The following is a 20368-nucleotide window of genomic DNA, read 5'->3' on the forward strand; positions in this document are numbered from 1 at the left end:
TCTTCCTTTGTGCTAGGTATGACTCCAACCAGCAGAGAGCTTTCTCCCTGAATCCCATTGACTCCAGTTTTGATAGGGCTCCTTGATGCAACACTCGGTCAAAATCGACCTTGATGTCAAGAGCAGTCATTCTCATCTCACCCCTGGAGTTCAGCTCTTTTGCCCATGTTTGAACCAAGTCTGTAAGGAGGTCAGGAGCTGAGTGGCCCTGGAAGACCACTCAGCTCCTGACCAGGACAATTGTAGATCAGACCATTGGCTTGCTGAAAATGCGCTTCTGCTGCCTGCACAATCTAGTGGAGCATTGCAATACGCGCTGCAGAGCTAGAGTATCCCGAATTGTCATGGTCTGCTGTGTATTGCACAATGTGGCATTGCAATGAGGAGAGGAATTACCAGACAAGGACATGGAGGAGCTGCTCTCCTCCTCAGATGGGGATGACAGAGAGAAATATGAGGAAGAGGCTCAAGAAATCATGGCACCTTTCCAAGGTACCAGGGCCATGGAGAGAAATGCCAGTGCTATCAGAGACGGGCTCTCATTTAATTGATTTGTGCAGGAATGAGGCACCTACCTGATCAGCAGTACATGGTATGCAAATCATTGCCTGCTTTGAATGTGCATCCATCTCTGTCAGCCTCCACCCAGAGCTACCTCACTACCCGTGTCCTCTACCCCCTAAAAAGTCAAGGGAAGTGGATGTTTATTGCACAAAATCAAAAGATAAGACTGACCCCAGGATGTAGGTTTTGCGCTTGCAAGTGAGTCACTGAAGCTATTATGAGCAAGTTTCTTGATCCTTGCCCACAGTGACATGGCCATGAGTACACGAACAGCACATATCTTATAGCAGCAAGTAACCTCAGCCACTCTCCTTAGCACGGCATATTTGGAAGGGCCGCCAGAGGTAGCATATTCAGTTATATTGCATTGCCTTGAGAATACAAATGAAGTTGCACATTTGACCATGCAATAAATACTGAATGCAAACACATCGCGACATTGTTGTCACTACATGTGAGATTTCCCTCAGTAGCTTTCATTTATCAATGATTGCCAACCATGAAACATGATAGTACAATATTCCCTCTGAATTCATACAAACTAAAAAATGCACATGATCAAGTGAAACAAATATGATGTGAACCTTTATATATGTGAAGAAATTCTTTTTATTCATTCACGGGATAGGGCTTCACTGGCTGGGGCAGCATTTATTGCCCATCCCTAGTTGCCCCCTTGAGAAGGTGGTGGTGAGCTGCCTTCTTGAACTGCTGCAGTCCATGTGGTGTAGGTACACCCACAGTGCTGTTAGGAAGGGAGTTCCAGGATTTTGATCCAGCAACAGTGAAGGAACGGCGATATATTTCCAAGTCAGGATGGTGAGTGACTTGGAGGGGAACTTCCAGGTGATGGTGTTCCCATCTATCTGCTGCCCTTGTCCTTCTAGACAATAGTGGTCGTGGCTTTGGAAGGTGCTGTCTAAGGAGCCTTGATGAATTCCTGCAGTGCACCTTGTAGATGGTACACACTGCTGCTACTGTGCGTCGGTGGTGGAGGGAGTGAATGTTTGTGGATGTGGTGCCCTTGTACATTGTCTGTACACCTGGGCCACCATTGTGCCCTAAAAATGTTTTAACTTTTCTTTTCTGCCTTGGTGTGCAACTGCAACATCCACAGCTGGAGGCAGGCTACTGCGAACAATGCCCCATTGCATGCGATCACCTTAGCGGCCGAGGCCTTGAGGGCTCCAGCCAACTCGGGGTCTCCTGCACGGGTGTAGGGGCACCCTCTTCGGCCCTGCCTACTGGAGCAGCCGCTAAACCTGTGAGCACCCTGAGAGAACAACCTCAGTGTGACTGGCTGGTGCTCCCCCTTGCTCTCGTCGGGGGGGGATTGCAATGGCACCTCTCTGTATCCCTGAGCAGAAGGGGTACCTGGAGGGAGGTCCAGGTGCGTCATGCCCCTCTCGCCTAGCCACTGATGTATAGAGTCCATGGTCTGAGTGACAGAATGTAGGTCTGAGTGTATATGAGTCGTATGTTAGACCTGGCTCTCCATGGCAGTCGGCAACTACTCCACGGAGGAAGCTCACATGCCGGAGCCATGGCAGAACTCGAGGCTTGGCTGAACTCCTTCACTGTCTGCCCAAGGTTCTGCTTAGCCTCTGGCACCTCTGTCAGATTTTCCCCTGCTTGTCTCTGCATCTCCCATAGGCTTATTTTGGCTGAGATCAGAGGACCGTTATCAGCCTGGGGTTTATCATGGGCCTAATCCATCAGTTATCCCACTGTTAGTGACCTCGGCTGACACAACCTTCCTCAGCTGCTGACACATGTCTGTGACCCCGATTCTACACATGAACCATCTGAGATCCGTGTGAGTGTAACTGCATTGGTGGAGGATGATGGAGGGGCAGATGACAGTGCATCATCTGAGTATTGTTGGTCACCATCCCCAGAGTTGGAGCCGTCGCTTTGTTCAATGGGCTGGGACCTTTGTACCCTATGGCAATGACCTGAAGTGGTGAACAGAAAGAAATACATTAAGGAGAAGGACAGTCTATCAGGACACCACAGTTTCATGCATGTCCCTTGTGTGCCCATATCTTAACACCAGGTTGGAGGCATTCTCACTCGACTGCCTGTCTAATCTAGCCTCGCCGTCTGCAGTGGAACAGCCGCCCTGCATCCCCTCGATCCTCTGAGGCTTCCTCCTTACATGCCATCAAAACTTTCAACTCTGGAACACCTCTCCCCACCTTGGTCCTTCCATTGGAGTTGAAGCTGATCTTATCCTGCATGAGCAAAGTGGAGACTTTGTGGCATGTCAAGAGACATCTAATTCCTTTGTCCCCATGCATTCCCTCGCCACATACGTTTCCCACATTCTAACTGGTACCCAATTGCCTTATCAAGCACAACTGTCACATGGTCTGGCCTAAAGTGCTATGCGATTCTGAGGATGACCATGCATTCTCCAGCCTGGCCTCTCTCTCCTCACCTGCAAAGTTCCATTGCTTGATACGTTCACAAGAGGCCTTTTGATGCAACACCACGTTGCCACTTACTCTGGCGGATTGGAGGAGGTCGTTGACCCCTTTGTGACGCTGCACCCATGTCCACTGCTGGACCTCACAGATGCTCATCTCCTCCACAATCTCCGCTCAGGCCTGCTTTGGTCAAGTGGGAGGGTCTTCTATTGCCATCCTTTGGGAAGAGCACCTCCCACTGTTCCCGGATAGCCTGGAGTGGAATCTTCAGGGAGCCTTGGAACCCAACATGGTGCTGATGGGGATGGGGGTACTGATGTTTATGCCGGAAGATGACTGCTGCAGAGGAGAGAGTGGAGTGAGGGGGTCCCGGAAGATGCTTGCTATAGTTGCTTTAGAGGAGGGATGGGGCAGGGGGAAGAGGTGGGGAGCAAGGGAGCTTAATTGACAAAAGCTGCAAAGGGGGGTGCAGTCTGTGGTTCCAGAAACAATGCTTTAGAGGCACTGCTAGTGGAATATCTTGCCCCCCAGCTGCCTCCTGCTCCTCCCTGCCTACAGAGATTGGACGCTTGGAGGGGCAGGCCTTTTCTAGCTCACCCGATCTACAGTTGAATCTGGTGATGGTGGGGGCAGTCAGGAAATGTCTGCCCCCTCTGCCCCCAATATGCATGTGGAAGTGGGGCCCACTTCTGGTCCCACCGTTGGGAGCTGCACTGTTTTCAATAAATCCCTTAGTGGCAGTTTTCAGCCACCTTGGCTCCACTGCCTGGTGCTCCTACCCTAAACCCTTTGGGCTCTCTGCTTCTCTCTCCTCCCTTTAAATCTGGCAACAATTAATGTTTTCCTGCCTGAACCAGAATGTTCATTAGGGTTCAGTTCTCTGAAACATGTAAATGCTCTCGTGACAAGTTTAAACATATATTATTTATTGGCTAAGGGCCAAGCATAAGTATTTGGTAAACTAGTTCGATAGCTTCATTGTAGGATGTGGTGCTGTCAACTTTCCTGATTTCTGGTACAAAAAGGTTTAAAGGCTGACAATCAACTAGAACAAATGTATCCTTTAAAGTAAAACGTTGAAGAGACCAGTAGCCTTTCTGATCCTATATAAGAAAAGTACATTTTCTGCAGAATGTATGGCCTTGATAATAGTTTGGAGTTGAAAAGAGAGTTGCAGGGCATGGGGGGGGCGGGGTGTTGTTTTGCAGTCAGGAAATCTGGAAGAACGGGTTTCTGGGTGAACGGATATCTCTCAGGTCATGCCAAATTTAACAGTTGGTTATTCGGGCCTCGTCTCACCTCCAATAAAACAGGCTTTAAGTTTGCAAAGGGTTGGAGTTGTGTTTGCGATTTTTAATATTTTAACCTCCCATGCAACCCTGAAGAACTTATTTTTAGAGTGCTATATTTCCCTCCATTCAGTGCTCGTGAAAAAGCTGATGTAAATATGAAATGTGGAGTCATTAAATATGATTATAAAGGAAAATGGTTGGACATATATATTTGCCTCTGTGAAACATTTCCAGGTCAGGCAATTAGAATGCAATTTAATGCAGCATAACTAAGACACCATCTCTGGGCTTATCCACTAGGAGCTCAAACCTAAGTTCATTTCAGATATGACGCTTACCAGCACTAAAGCAATGAGACTTTCATTTTGTTGGTCTGGGTTGGATTGCTATCCAGGTTTAAGAAGTGAAAGACCACCGTGTGCTTCACCGGGCTAGTCAGTGCTCCAGCATCTCCAATTGTGGAATACTAATATAATTCTAGAAGTGGAACAGCACAAAGTAACCAGACTGTTTTGACTGAGCAAATTGCTGTTTTGCAGTCTCCAACCGTCACCATTTCTTTGACGGTAACTTACTGTACCAGTTCGGCATAAACTTTCGCCGAAGACGACGACTCACTGAGCTATTGAGTGAAGACTCAGGGACAGCACAGGAATCTCACGACAGCCCATTCTGCCTGCGAAAGCTGAATCCTGAACAAGATGGCTCAAGTTTTCTCTCAGGTAGAAGGATTTCCAAGTAGTATACTTGTTTAAAATGTACTTGGGTGTCTGCTTGCGCTTGCGTAAAAAATGTTTGCTTCATTGCTTGAATGTGAAAACACAGCATTTTTCAAAATCAATGTTCTGGAAATCTTTTACCATTTATAGTTTGCCCCGATGTTGATTAATTCATTTACCATATGATGCTTTAATTTCCTAATGCTTTAAATTCAAGATTTTCCAATACTTTCAGTTAGTAACTGATTTTGGCCTGGTTTATAGAAATATAGAATTCATGTTAGCAGCCCATTGGTTAAGTGTTCATCCAACAATGGATAGCACAAGGAGAGTTCCACTGATCAGTAAGAATATGAGTTTAAAATCATCAAAAAAAAGGATTAGGAGTGAATTGTTTTTATTCTTTCATGGGAGGTGGGCATCACTGGCTAGGCCAGCATTTATTGCCCATCCCTAAGTGCCCTTGGAAAGGTGGTGGTGAGCTGCCTTCTTGAACCACTGCAGTCCATGTGTTGTAGGTACACAAACAGTGCTGTTAGGAAGGGATTTCCAGGATTTTGACCAGCGATATTGAAGGCACGGTGATATAGTTCCTAGCGAGGATGGTTGTGGCTTGGAGCGGAACTTTCAGGTGGTGGTGTTCTCTTGTCCTTCCAGGTGGTAGAGGTCATGGGTTTGGAAGATGCTGTCAAAGGAGCCTAGGTTAGTTGCTGCAGTGCATCTTGCAGATGGTACCCACTGCTGCCACTGTGCATTGGTGATGGAGGGAGTGGATGTTGAAGGTGATGGATGGGGTGCTAATCAAGCAGGCTGCTTGATGGCATCAAGCTTCTTGAGTGTTGCTGGACTGCACTCATCCAAATGAGTGGAGAGTATTCTATCACACTCCTGACTTGTATGTGGTGGCCAGACTTTGGGGAGTCAGGAGATGAGCTACTCTCTGCAGAATTCCCAGCGTCTCACCTGCTCTTGTAGCCACAGTATTTATATGGCTGGCCCAGTTCAGTTAATAGTCAATGGTAATTCCCAGAATGCTGATAGTGGGGGATTTAGCAATGCCACTGAATGTCAAAGACAAATGGTTGGATCCTTAAGAGAGGTTAGGACCATTTCTTTTTTGTACAGATGATTGTGGGGACATACAATGTCCTACTAGAGACACTTCTGTTAGTGAATCCATAATAATGTTTAAAAAGGAAATGGATAAATATTTGTAAAAAGTGAACTGTAAAAGAGTTTGGGGAAAGTGCACAGGAATGGCACTAACAGGAGAGCTCTTTTAGAAAGCAGGTGCAGGAAAATGGATTGAAGAATCTCCTTCTCTATAATTTTTTTAATTGCAGCAGTTCAAGTAGGCAGCTCACCACCACCTTCTCAAGGGCAATTAGGGATGGGGAATAAATGCTGGCCTAGTCAGCGACTCCCACATGAAAGAGTGAAAAAAGACCTTTGGCCCATTTGATTTCATCCCTCCAGAATGCCAACATTACTGTCAAATGTATCAGTATGGACTGAAAGCCCAAGAATAATAGGGGTGAGGGGGTGAGTTAGTCAGGGGTACACACACAGACATTCTTCAACCTTTGAAAAACACTTCTTGCCTCAGTTGATCAGATATATTCCTAGATTTTATCATTCAGGTTAGATCATTAAGGTCATGGCTGTTACCATTGATGGGAATAAATCTGATTATAGGCAGCCAATGCAAGGGACGCCTAACTTGTTTCCTGTTACTTATTTCTAGTGCAAACCAACAAAGAGATAAAGGTGGTGTCGGCTGTGCGCCGGAGCAGCATTACCTCTGCTGTCACAGGAAGTACAGCCTTTTACAATACGTCTCCCAGCCTTGCCTGCTTGCCTACAGTGGAGTGTAACCCTAAATCAGGTGAGAGCAGCACAATCTAAATATACAATGACAGAAATGTAAGTACTTGGGTGCAGAAATTCAGTTACATCACATACATACCAGGAAAGCACATTTCCAAATTAGGCACCTCTAGCCTTGGCCTGTTTTTGTGCATTAAATTTGATGGGTAAAAAATGACAGGCTGTGAGTGCATAATTTTATTAAGTACTAGCTTCAGCCCAGAAGGCTGAAGGATATAATGGCCTCGAAGAAGCTGCAAAACAGATTCACCAGGATGATACCAGGTTTAAGATTTGAATATTGAAAACATGTTACATAAACTAGGCTTGTATTCCCTTGAGTATAAAAGATTTGGGGTGATTTAATTGAGTTGTTTAAAATAGTGAAAGGATTCAATAGGGCAGATGAAGAAAAGCTATTTCCACTGGTGGGGAATTCAGGACAATTGCACATAAATTAAAAATTAGAGTCAGACCAGTGCAGTCAGCATTTCTTCACATGAAGGTGAGTAAAAACCTGGAACTCTTTCTCCATTGCACCTCCCCACCCACCACCATCATCACCCAAAGAGCTCTGGATGCTGGGCCAATAGAGATTTTCCAGACTGAATTTAATAGATTCTTGTTGAGTAAAGGTCTCAAGGGATGTGGATCAAAGGCAGTAAAATAGGATTGAGGTACAGATTAGCTGTGATTTAATCTAACAGCAGAACAGAGTTGAGGGGCTGAAAGACCTATTCCTGTCCCTAAGTCAAACTTTTACAACAACGTTGCTGAGTGACTGCCCTGTCAAATCCAATCAAGCTACTAAAATAGTTTTTAATATTTTCTCCAGGAGGGGCAAACGACTGGGGCATAAATTTAGAAAATTAAATAGTTAACAAGATATTGAATCCTTCTCAATAGCTGCTGAACTTGGTTTGTTGAGAACCAAACTATAGAAGTCTGTGGGCTGAATTTTAACCTATACAAAGGACTGGGTTTTGGGTTGGGTGGGTTTAAGTTCTGAAAAATATAATTCCCGACACAAATCTTTCTCCAACCCATCTACTTCCAGCTTTAACTGAGCCTGGGCAGTGGCCGGCAGCCAACCCGCTCCAAGGAGGCATATTGGAAGTTAAACGTGATAATGGGGCTGTGAGCCTGATTGTAATTCAGCTTTATCAGCCTTGTCTCCGCAATGTGGGGAATGTCCCACTCCTCTCCACAATCAGTCTGGCCTCTGGTCAGGGAACTGACCAGCGACGTCACTGACACGCTTTGGGTTAAAGACATCCATGACGTGTAAGGGAATCCCAAATTGGGGGGGGCTCCCCAAGACTTTTTCACCAACCAGTTCCCTGCAGGTCGGGTAAGTAAAAACTCCCTACTGTGGTTTGAGATATACAGATCAGGTCTGAAAGGTGCAGCTGCTGGAGCTTTTACAGTTGGACCTGGAAACCTGTTTGATTTCCCATTAACCCTATTTATATACTGAGACCAAAGATCCATGGCTCTGTTGATGTCTTCCTGCCGTAACTCAAGTGAATGTACAGCAGAAGTGCCACAATCTAGATTGGAACTCTGATATGTCAAACTTGGCCTTGCCCAGGGGTTTCCTCTAACTCTTTGATGGGGTTGGTCCTCCCAAAAGCCTCAAACAAGGCCATTAATGTGGAGGTAGTCAGACTAAGGTTGGAGTCCCCCCAGCCTGTGAGATCCTACATCCCGCGAGGCCCTTTAGTGGATCTTTAGAAGCCAGTCTGCTCTGTGAAAGAAGGGCTGGACCATGTCCTGAAGAAAAATATTACGTTTTACCATTAAGATAAAAGCAAAATACTGCGGATGCTAGAAATCTGCAACAAGAACAAAAATAGCTGGAAAAACTCAGCAGGTCCAGAAAGGAAGACTGTTAACGTTTCGAGTCTGTATGACTCTTCATTAGAACTCAGAGTCATACGGACTCGAAACGTTAACTGTCTTCCTCTCCGCAGATGCTGACGGACCTGCTGAGTTTTTTCAGCTATTTTTGTTTTTGATTCATTTTACCATATTGTGCACCCAGAGTCTGCCCAGATCAGTGTCCAAATCACATGGACCTTTCTGATACAGAATTCTTTATCTTGCCCGACCTTGCTTCCATTCATAGTGTGTAGGTGACAATGATGTTCTTTGAACTTCAGTTTGAAGTCAGACTACTGAACTCTACCTACCATATTCACACTTACAAGCTACAACTGCTCATTGGCCTTTCCAAACCACCATCTAGTGGAGGTTGTACCTTCTTCATGCTCTGGCAGCGTTTCTATGCTCAAAGGCTGTGGGGGTCTAGGTGGTTCAGTCTTTGTGTTGGTGACTGCTACAGTGATGGTGGTAGTATCAATGTCTCCTGGTGCGATGGAATTGTGGTTAGAAGTCTGGATGGTCAATATTGTTCTGTGAAAAGAACATAGGGCAGGATTTTTTGGATGATGGAGTTTCTCGTCCTGTCACCTGAAGAGTTGGCAGGGAATGTAACCTTTCAGATACTGGCTGTCCCGCAGCCATTTAACATTCAGCCGAGTGTTCATTGGCTAAGGGCGAGACTTCTACCCCAACCTATGGGAGAAGTCCTGCCTTAGCGAGCTGCCGGCCAGTTGGATGTCCAGCAGCTCTATTGTCCCAGCAACACCAGGTTAGAGCAGTGGTCATGCTGTGACTATAGCCAGTCCCTGAAGAAGAGAAGCTAATGGAGGCTGGGCAGAAGGTAAGGTATTGGCAGGGCCTGGCTGACAGGCCCAGGGGAGAGAAATGAGGGGATTGGGGGCCGGTGGGAGGGTTAAGGGGGTATGACTTGGGGGAGGTGCCTTCAACATTTAACTTTATCACAGTATCTTTATTGCGCAGAATATGGCCATTTGGTCTATCGTGCCTGCACTGGCTCTCGGAAGAAGCATTTCACCTAGTCCACTCCCCTGCCTTATCCCTGTAACCTTGCACATTCTCGCTTTTCAGGTAGCAATCCAATTCCCTTCTGAATACCTCGATTGAACCTGCCTCCACCACCCTTTCAGGAAGTTTGTTCCAGACTCCAACCATCCTCTGGGTGAAAACATTTTTCCTTACATCACATTTACTCTTTTTGCCAATTATTTTGAATCTATGCCCTCTAGTTCTTGATGTTCTCTTTGTGGGAACAGTTTCTCACTATTTACCCTGTTCATACCCCTCAGGACATTGAGTACCTCTATCAACTCTCCTCTCAGCCTTCTTTTCTCCAAGGAAAACAGTCCCAACCTCCCCAATCTATCCTCATAGCTACAGTTCTTCATCCCGGGAATCATTCTTGTGAATATCCTCTGCACTCTCCCCAATGCCTTCACATTCTTCCTCAAGTGTGGCACCCAGAACTGGACAGAGTGCTCCAGATGAGGTCTAACTAATGTCTTATATGAACAGACACCAGCCCACACAGTTAAAGTTGCCAGGCTACATACGTGGTATGGGTCTTCCATGGGTAAAATAGTGGCAGGGGTGGGGCGAGACATTTAAGTTACCATTAATTGGCCACTTAATGGCCTCAATAGGCCCAAGGGCAGGTGGGTGCCTGACGCCTCCTGGAATACAGGTCAGAGGTGGCAGGTAGGCATCGGGCAAGCCACACGCTGCATTTTATGAGCCCACCCTGCCTTCAAACCCGCCGGCTGGGGACTGTAAAATTCTGCCCATGAAGTTCGATTAAATTGTATTATTCTATAATAGAGTTTGAAAATATTACTGGTGGTTACCTACTGCACAGCAGATAATACTCATAATGGTGACAACTCTAATGTAGACTAAAATATGTTTAATTAATTCCAGGAGGGGAGTAGTTAGGCTAGCTGAGCAAGCTCATCCTCCCTTCGCACAGTGGAAGGTGAAAGTTGTAGGAAGCAGTCAGGAGCACAACAGCTATTAAGGATAGTGGTTAAAACCCTACTGAAGGTGAAAGTCATTCTTCAGGATCACAGCACTAAAAGCTCAACAGATTGTCTACAAAGACAATGAATATCAGCCCACCTATTGCCAGGTGCCTCTCCAGCACCTCTGCTGATCTTCCCTGAACAATAAACTACTGTGGATCCCAGTTCAGCAACTTTAATTCACTTATTGCACTCAGTCTGGCCTGAGCTCCCAACCGCTATTTCCTAGGCCTCTATTTTTAGGATTTCCGTAGCCATGTTTAGCTTCTCATGTGTTTTATCCAGCAAAAGCTTCTGGTCTGGATTTTCATCACTGAGGCGGGTACTGGGAGCTGGGAAAATTCCTGGCTCGGCCCACCTCCCTCAAGAGAATGTGCCCACAAAGGGGACATTGCCGGGGGTGGGTGTGGGCTGGAGTTGGACCAGCTGACCTGGGAAATTGGTCGGAGGCAGCCCCTGCGGAGGCGGGCTGTTTACAAGGCCCACCTCAGTGCCATGCACCACGTCCCAGTCAAAATAAAAACTGAAAGCCCTGTAGCCCTCACTTCCCACACGTTCTCCATGTCTCCTCATGCCTTCTATGCCATGTCATAAAAGTCATTTCACTCTGCTTGGTTGAGAGCCCAGATATCCGTTACTCTTGTTGAAACAGCGGCTTCCCAGGGAAAACACTGCTTAAGGCGCTCTGGCTTGCTGATTTCTGCGATCCATTTCACAATGTTTATTTATACAAGGTTAAGTGGTTTCAAAGAGCTTATGGTTTCTGTTATTGATACTTTAAAGGGTCTGGATGATTGTCACTTTTATTGTCCTGTGGTGAAATGACCTTTTTTTTAATATGGTGGAAAGTAATGAATGAATTACTTTTTTTTAAACGAGGTGGAAAGTAATAAATGATTTTTAAAGCATTTTTTACACATCCTACAATTAATCCTATAGGATTCATTGTTTCTATACAGTATATATCAATGGGCTTGGAAATGCCATAGCTTGGCATAGGGGGCATGAGGTACCATGGAGAGTGGATGGGGGCACAGGTTGGCATGGGTACATAAGGACAACTTTTTGAACTTACCTTTTAAAAAGTCCCCTCTAGGGTTCACGAATTCTCTAAGGGGCTGTGAACCATGACTCTTTAAAAACCTGGCCCAACTCCATGAAAATTGCGGAGGAGTAGAGCAGGCCTATCTCTGCAATGGATTCGGCCAGGTCAGGAGTGCCAAGTGTGGGCTTTTGACATGAACCAGCCCGCACCCTTTAAAGCCACTCCTGAAAAGCAGACAACACGGGAATGGGGTCGGGAATCCTGGAATTGGAATCTGCCCACCATTTTTAAAGGGCCCCCGAGTCATCCTGACTTGGTGAAAATCCAGCCCTCTCTCTCTCTGTGTGCGCATTCTGGCACTCTCAGACCTGAGCTCCTCTTGCCCATTGTTGGCCATTTGTTGCCCACTGTACTCCACCTTCATCCCTCATCTCCCCTGGCTTCTTGTTCCCCATTCTCCAGAATTTCCCCCTACCTTTTATCTTCTGCAACTTGCCCTTATCCGTTTCCTGCCCAACTGATGCTTCTCCACTCCTTTGCTTTGCTTTTCAATTGTTGGTCCAGCCTCATGTCCACAGCTTCCCAATCTCTACTCTAGACATTTCCACGGTCTAGACATTTCCATAATTTATCCAGAAAAACTCCACCCTTCTCCACAACCTTATTTTGGATGAGTCTATCAAAATCTTGTCCTGGGCATGGACAATGGATGGAATTTCCCCTTGCCCCCACTCAGCTGGCTTAATGGTGGGCAGTGGGGGAGGTCCAAAAATTGGTTTCACGCAGGCGTAAAATGACGGTGGGATCTTCTGCTACTGCCCACTATGGCAGGTTACATTTCCCGCCAGAGGCTGGCGTGATACCGATTTGCATCCTGCTAATGAGATGCAGATGAAAGCCCAACCGGAATCATCCCCATGCCCGATTCTCTGCGATGCCAGTGGGAAACCACACCGGTCCAGAACACATCTGGACCAACGCAATGTGTTGAAGTTGGGCTTTACCTTAAGAAGGCCTTGGGCAACTTGCGGAGATGAGGACAATATGGAGGCCTCCAGCGACTGGACCCTGGAACACCATGTGCAACACTGCATGGGTGGAGCATCAACCACGTGGATCTTCTCCACGAAGTAGCATCCAGGCGGTGATTGTTCTCGGAACAGCAGCTTTGCCCAGGGATCGGATCTTCATGCAGAGACTTCACCAGGGGATCGGACCTTCATCCGGAGACTTTTCCTAGGGATCGGATCTTCATCCAGAGACTTCGCCCAGGAATCGGATCTCCCAGTTGCAGGTGGAAGACGTCAGGCAGTATTGTTAGGCGGCAAGGGTCTGTTGTTGTGGGGGTGGGTGAGGGGTGAAATGCAGCAGGAGAGGAATGAAGAGGTGGAGCAGGGTTTCAGGCCTAGAGGTGGCCGAGGGAGGTTGGGGGTGCTGGAGGAAGAGGGAATCAGGGAGAGTCCTTCAATGGGTCAGCTGGAAGTGAGTGGGAGGGTGGGAAGATCGTGTTAGGTTGTGGGTGGTGGGGGTGGGGCTTATGCAGGTCTGAAGTGGCATGGGGGTGTGTAGATGTCTGAAGTGGTGTGGGCATTGTAGAGGTCTGAAGTTGCATGAGGATTTAAAGGTCTGAAGGGGTTACAGGTTACAGACGCTCTGTTCAGAAAGGCATGAGGGGCATAGAGGTCTGAAGGGGTATGCGGGGGTGTAGAGGTCTCAAGGGGAGTGGGGACGTAGAGGTGTGAAGGAGTTCACAGGGAGCGGTCAGTGGAGTCAATGGTGGATTCCTAGAATGCAAACTGAGGGTAACCATGGTAGAAGGGTATGGTGAGAGTTAAAAGGGGCAGTGGGAGCCGGTAGGGTCGGAGGGTGAGGGTACGATGATTTCGCATGAAGGGGCGTTGAGGCTTGTTGTTGGGGATGTGTAGATGGGTACAGATTCGGCGGGTGGGCAGGATGAGGGCGGACAGGATGAGGGGTATGGGATTCTCTGGGAGGAAGGGGACTTCGACATTAATCAGAACGCTCTGAAGATGTTGGATGAGGGTTGAAGGGTGACAGTGGGGATGTCAAACATTGGGCAGAATTTTCCGGCTGGCGTGCAGGTGGCGGAGCCCACACGTCAGCGCTTAAAATGTCGCTTGAGTGTCTCGACGTCAGCGCGTGGCATCGCGATATTTCGGTCGGCGGGCGCGCTCAGCAGCGGGACGCTCGCCCGCCATTAATTGAAGGCCTTGTTAAGGCTCTTAACTTGCCAATTGTCCAGGATTTTGAGGGTCCCGTGTGAATTTCAGGTCGGCGCACAGGCCCAACGAGCAGGCAGGTAGGAGATTTTTAAATAAAAGTCATGCACTGGCGGGATATGTGGACTCAGAGGGGTTGTTCATGTTTTCCACGAAGTTTTAATTGCTGAAAGTGTGATCTGTGTGATTGTTAGCAGTTCTCATCAATTTCCAAGTGCTTTCTGTGTACTTTGAAACCAGTCTGCAGACAGTAATCTTCCTTGGGCCTGCAGCTTTCCTGAGTCCTCCATTTAGCCTGGGGGTGTGGGTTCTGACATGTGCACTGGAGGAAGCTCCTCTGAGGAGAAAGGGAGGGATAGAATAAGGAGGATGCCAGGACTGGACAATCAGCCTCCAGGGGAGCCACCTTTGGGAGGCCAGGCGCAGGCACAAGGGGTGCAGGGCCAAGAGATTGTCCAAGCTGCAAGGGGCCGCAGAATATGCCACTATCCTGCTGCCAGGGTATACAGGTGGCGAAGCAGCTACCTCAATATGACTGCGGTGCAGTGCCGAAGGAGGCTCCGACTCTCAAGGGAGACAGTCAACTATATCTGTCAGATGATTGGCCCTGAGCTATCTCCTAATTGTGTGGGTGGACACCCCATGCCAGCGGCTCTGAAGCTCACAGTTGCCCTCCACTTCTATGCATCTGGCTCCTTCCAGGGCTCGGTGGGTGATCTTTGCGGTGTCTCCCAATCAGCTGTCCACATTTGTGTCAAGCAGGTTACAGACGCTCTGTTCAGAAAGGTATTGACCTTCATCCACTTCCGCTGTCACCAGGCAAGTCAGGGACAGAGGCTTCACAGCCATTGCTGGCTTCCCCTGCATCCAGGGTGCTATAGACTGTACACATGTGGCCATCAAGGCGCCAGCAGGTAAACCGGGTGCCTTCATCAACAGGAAGGGCTTCCACTCCATGAACGTGCAGATAGTGTGTGATCACAGGATGCTGATTTTACAAGTCTGTGCAAGGTATCCAGGCAGCTCCCACGACACTTACATCCTCAGACACTCTCAGATGCCGGGGCTCTTCAGTGCTCTGGCTCGGCTGGATGGATGGCTGCTGGGTGACAAGGGCTATCCCCTCAGAAGGTGGCTCATGACGCCTCTCCGCCATCCAAGAACAGAAGTTGAGCAGCGGTACAATAGGAGCCAGGGCACCACAAGGGCTGTGGTGGAGAGAGCCATCGGTCTTCTCAAGATGTGCTTCCATTGCCTGGGCTGCTCAGGGGGTGCACTCCAGTAGCCCCCAGATCGCGTCTCTGTGATAGTGGTAGCATGCTGCACTCTGCACAATCTTGCGCTGGAAAGGGGGATGCAGTTGCCGATGAAGACCTTGGCGCCCTGGATGAGGCTGCACATGATGAATCCAGCAGTGCCTCAGAGGATGAGGAAGCACAGGGCAATGGTGAGGGGCAGCACGCCGACCCGCTACTACACCAATGAGGCAGGGACATCCGGGACACTTTAATCCAATGAACCTTCAGTTAGCTCCACACACATGGATCAGCAGGACCAGCATTGCCTGGCGCTTCCACACGTGGCACTTAGGTGCTACATCTTTCACCTCATCAGCTGTAACTAAGGGCTTAGCACAGAAACATCAATGTCCACTCAAACACTCATGATATGTCTGTGAAAAAGAAAAATACACCACAAAGGAAACACCCTCAGCCATGGTGAGAAAAGTGGACTTTATTACGTCCAAAAAAAAACAGACTTCTACATTGCAATAAGAAGAATTTTGTTCCCTATTCTAAGGCCAATACAAAATCACCAGTGACATACCCGTTGAGTGCCTAACGTGCCTTATGCTTATGTTTGCGGGTGCTACGTCTAGGTGCCGCCCCATCACTCGGAGTGCCTTGTGAGATAGCCTGCTGACTCTGCTGTCCTGTTGGAGTCGATGACCTTGGCGGGCGTTCTCTGGCCCATGCAGCCTGTGCTGGCCCCGCCTGGGAGGGAGTGGCCAGTTCCAGATCTGGCACCTCCCCAGTTGTCGCAGCCTTGATGGAAGCAACGCTGACTGGCAGAGGGGCGGAGGAGCTGCTGCCCTCATCCAGAGCGCCCTGAGAGGAACTCGCAGCGACAGGCACCTGCTGCGCCGACGTGAAGTCACATTGGATCTCCCTGCTCAACGCTGATGCAGCGGCACCGAGCTCTGACGCTTGGTGCCCACAACATCTCCCACATTGGGAATGACCACCCATGGTTATTACCACGGTGAGGGCTTGCAGGTCAAAGCGTAACCCAATCAGAAGATTTTCCATCCGATCGAAGCCCCTCTCCATGAGAGTCGCCAATCTCTCAGTGGTGGAAGCCTGAAGCTCTGTTCTGAGGTTCATGCCTTCACAGGCACTCTGCCTGGATTCCTCCACCGCAGAGACCAACTGAAGCACACCCTCATGCAACCCTGCCAGATGCAAACGCGCTTCCTGCCGCTTGCACCTCCAGTCCTCTGGCGCTCCTGCATATTGTGTTGACTTTTTGCCTGCAGAACAGAGAAGAGGATTTATTGGGGCTGATCGCTCATGTACTCTGCACGCGCACACCGCACCCCAACCACAGTGGCCCATCTGAGGCCTCCAGAGGCTCTTGTCCACACTACTGGTGATCAGTCACCAGAAGATAGTACGGCTGCTCCCAACCCCCTCCCCCAACGGCCACCTTGGACACATTCGGCGTCCATCACTTTGAATAACACACGGGTCTTAGCACCCATGGCAAGGAGGCACAACTAGGTGCAGTGCCGATGCCAGCAGATGGCACTTAGCCACAACACCTTGAGGCTCCCCTTGCACCATCTCATCACCATCAATATGACATGTGTTGGAGTTATGAGCATGTGTCTAGCTGCCTCCCCTGCAGGTTGCCCCCAGACTACTCAAATGCTACAAACACCAACATATGCTGTGGAGAGAACCCATCTTCTCCTCAACCACTAAGGCTGATGTAAGCATGGTCAGTACCCGTTTGCCCACCCAGCGTGCGCCAAATGCCCAATGCAGTAACGACAGCAAGACATAGGGGGGTTGCTCAAAGGCTAAGGCTACCTTCTGGATCAAATGCCCAAGATCGACATGGTACTCACCCTTCCAGAGCGCAGTAAATCATTGAATCTTTTCCTACACTGGGTGCCAGTGTGCCGCACATCATCATGGGCGTTCACAGCATCACCAACCTCCTCCCACGCCTGGCTGGTGACATGGGGGGCCCTCCTCCTCCCATCCTCCAGATACAACACATGCCGACGGCTGGAAACCACTTGGAGGAGGACAGCAAGGCTTGCATCGGAGAATCGAGGGTCTTAGTGGCCCTCCGCTGGCCTCTCCTGCAGCCTGTCCCCCTCCTCCTGCTCAAGCTCATCTGGAACCACAGCTCCCTCCCTCTCTCCCCAAGTGGCTATGGTGCACTGCCTCAAGCAGGTTGCCTGGTCACTCTTTATGCAGGCTGCCGGCTCCCCATTGGAACCGACAGTCTGAGGCCGCCCACCCCGTGACTATTTTCCGGTTCTCCACGGGAGTCGCTAACCCGACTTAATTGGCTCACCCGTGGAAAATGGCGGCGTGGCCCGTTTTGGTGGTGGCAACTGGCTGCCTGCCCACCGCTGAGTTGGTTGGGCCCGCCCGCCCGTCAAACGGAAAATTCTGGCCATTATACCGGGGGGCCAATGGTTATGGGGAGGAGAGTGTGGTGACTGAGTGAAGGGAAAAGGTGTTGGAGTGAAGATAGAAGATCACAATCACTATGGCTCAACTGGTCGCAACTATGGAGAGCATGCGAGTTAGTTCATCAGGGATGGGCAGCAATGCAGCTCATCTCAACTGGACAACTGAAGGGGAACCCCAGCATGTAGCCTTCGCAGAGCGAGGGCCCTGGGAGCCTGAAGGCCAAAGGCTCAGTTTGCACTGGAGAGTACTTGCATATGACTCGCAAGGGTCCTGGCAAATACCGGTGAGCTTGGTTGACCCTGCCTTCTCCTGCTGCAGACCCGTGTCTGTGTGGTGACCACCAGGGTGTGAGACCCTTCTTACATTGGAGCTAATACCCACTGAGGTGTGTGTCACTGGGCTGGTGGAGGGTACAGGTGTCTGTCGTGATGCCTCTACAGTTTCTATGATGTCCTCGCTCTTCTCCGGATTTGGGCTTGTGTCGGAGCTTCCTGCAACTTGGCCTTTGCCCTCTTCCTGGCAACAGCCGTAACTGAGAGAGGAGAGAGTGAGTGACAGCATGAGCTGCCTCTAACATGGAGGCACCCTTGGCCCTGAGGTTTCTATGACATGCATTTATCCTTACTGGTTGGAGGCCCAAATCCAGTCTCTTCATCTCCAATGGCCGGTCCCGCCCTAGCCCTGCCAGCTGGGCTGCCCGCTTCTCGAACTCTGTCACTTCTTTCATGTGTGACCGACCTCCTTCTGTCTTCTCCCTCCCTCGACGGTTATGTCTTAACTTGCCCAGCTCAAAGAACACAGAGAAGATGGGGTTGAAAGGAATTGTATTTAGTATCCGATTATACCTAGCAATTTCACGTGTCTTTCTCATGCTTCCAGTCTTAGAGATAACTCACTGGATCATGTGGCATCTCATTAATGTACTGCAGGTTGTCCAGAAGGGTTCAGGCCACCACCCTCCAGAGTGGTGAGCCCATTAATATGCAAGGATACGGTGGGGAGCACTCAGCCTTAAGGATTATAGCTTAAACTACACATTGGATGTGATTAAAGTGAAAGTGCACATATTTACAAAAGTTTGCTATCTGTGACGTTCAATAGTGCACTTATGCAACCAATTGTAATTTCAGTATTTCTTAATTTTCCTCTCCCTACCATTTCTTCTAAGTGCTCCCCTGAATTCCGCAGCATGGGTAGAGGCAGCCTGCTGACCAGTTGGTCCTGTTGTCTTGGATGACCTTGGCGGCCGTCCTCTGGAGACCCGAGGCCTGGAAGGCCCCAGCTTATTTTGGCTGTCCTGTTGTGGGCCAGCGCTTGGGGAAGAGGCATCTGCGAGGTCCGAGTCTGATGACGGGCCTCTGGAATCGGCCTCCCAAATGATGCTGGAGAGTCATCAAGAGGTGAGGGAACATCAGGCAGAGATGCCAGGTGTCCTCAATGGGTGGCACACAAGGTGGAGGAGGCTGTCCGCCTGCTGGCTGATGAAGTGGTGCTGACATGTGCACACATCGAGGTCTCCATGGGGAGGATGGCAGGCTCCATGGATCCTAGTCCAGGAGATTCTGCCGGAGATGCGCGCAGACCTGCACTCCACCGCGGGAGCCATAGGGGAGCTTCTGCAGTGGCTATGTGAGAGGGGTATGGAGCATCTCGACCTCCCTCCAGATGCCCCTTCCCCCCAAGGAGCTTCAGAGAGCCATGTCACTTGCAGAGCTTGCTGGTGCCCTCAATGCCTGGGCTCCATCCCCCCGACTTCCCCCTCCCCTCCCTACCAGACAGCATTGTGAGCTCTCTGTGTGGAAGGGTGAGGGAGACACAGTGGCCTCTCCACCTGCAGAGTGGATGGACTTCAGTGGGGTTACGAAGCATGACCTGATGGTGCTGCCACAGAACCCATGTCCCCTCTACCATTCATTGTGGTTAATGTGAGCGACTGTGGGTTCACTTACCCTGGCTGCACGGATGAGGTCATTCATCCTCTTCCACCATTAGAGGTCTGACCTGTGCTGGAGGCCCTGGGTACTGACTGTGGTGGCATCCTGCTCCCATGCAGGGTTGGTCTCCCTGCTCAGCCTCCTTCTCCCATCAGCTGGCTACAGCATATCCCTCCTGGCCTCCACCTGGTCGAGGAGCATGCTAAGTAAACTTTAGCGCCGGAGGTCCCAGTCCCCTTCTTGCCACCTCAATTGGCATTGTTAGTAAGTTGCTGTCCGGGCACCTTTTAAATATGGCACCCGAATATGATGGCGGGGAGTGCGCCATTCAGCTCGCCCCACCACGCAATACATTGGGAAAACCCCAACTGCATAATTAATGTGGCTGTGGTCACACGATACCACGTGAATTCCCGGTAGCCTCTGCAGCAGAAAACACTCCCCACCTTCCTCCCCATCCCCGTCAAGAGACTTAGACCGGAATTTTCCAGCCCCCACATGCCGGTGGGATCTTCTGGTCCTGCTAATGTAAACACAGATTTCAATGGCTTGTTGGCCTTGCTGCCAAGGAACCTGCCACGTTGGGGGGGGTTGGGGGGCTGGAAAATTCCGGCCTTAGTCCCGGTTGGGAAAATCCCCCCCAAATGAA

The 20368-nt window shown here is 49.4% G+C and overlaps 1 protein-coding gene across 3 annotated transcripts in view; it reads left to right on the forward strand.

Annotated features, from left to right (window-relative positions):
- LOC144688531 (DEP domain-containing mTOR-interacting protein-like) overlaps positions 1 to 20368 on the forward strand; it is a 75424-nt gene that overhangs the window by 23664 nt on the left and 31392 nt on the right. For all 3 annotated transcript variants that reach the window (XM_078555225.1, XM_078555228.1, XM_078555226.1), the window contains exons 5-6: positions 4825 to 5007; positions 6749 to 6889. In XM_078555225.1, the coding sequence (XP_078411351.1) occupies positions 4825 to 5007; positions 6749 to 6889 (324 nt within the window). The remainder of the gene's footprint in view (positions 1 to 4824; positions 5008 to 6748; positions 6890 to 20368) is intronic.

The sequence above is a fragment of the Cetorhinus maximus genome, chromosome 13 (genome assembly GCF_964194155.1).
Source record: "Cetorhinus maximus chromosome 13, sCetMax3.hap1.1, whole genome shotgun sequence".
Taxonomy (NCBI): Eukaryota; Metazoa; Chordata; class Chondrichthyes; order Lamniformes; family Cetorhinidae; genus Cetorhinus; species Cetorhinus maximus.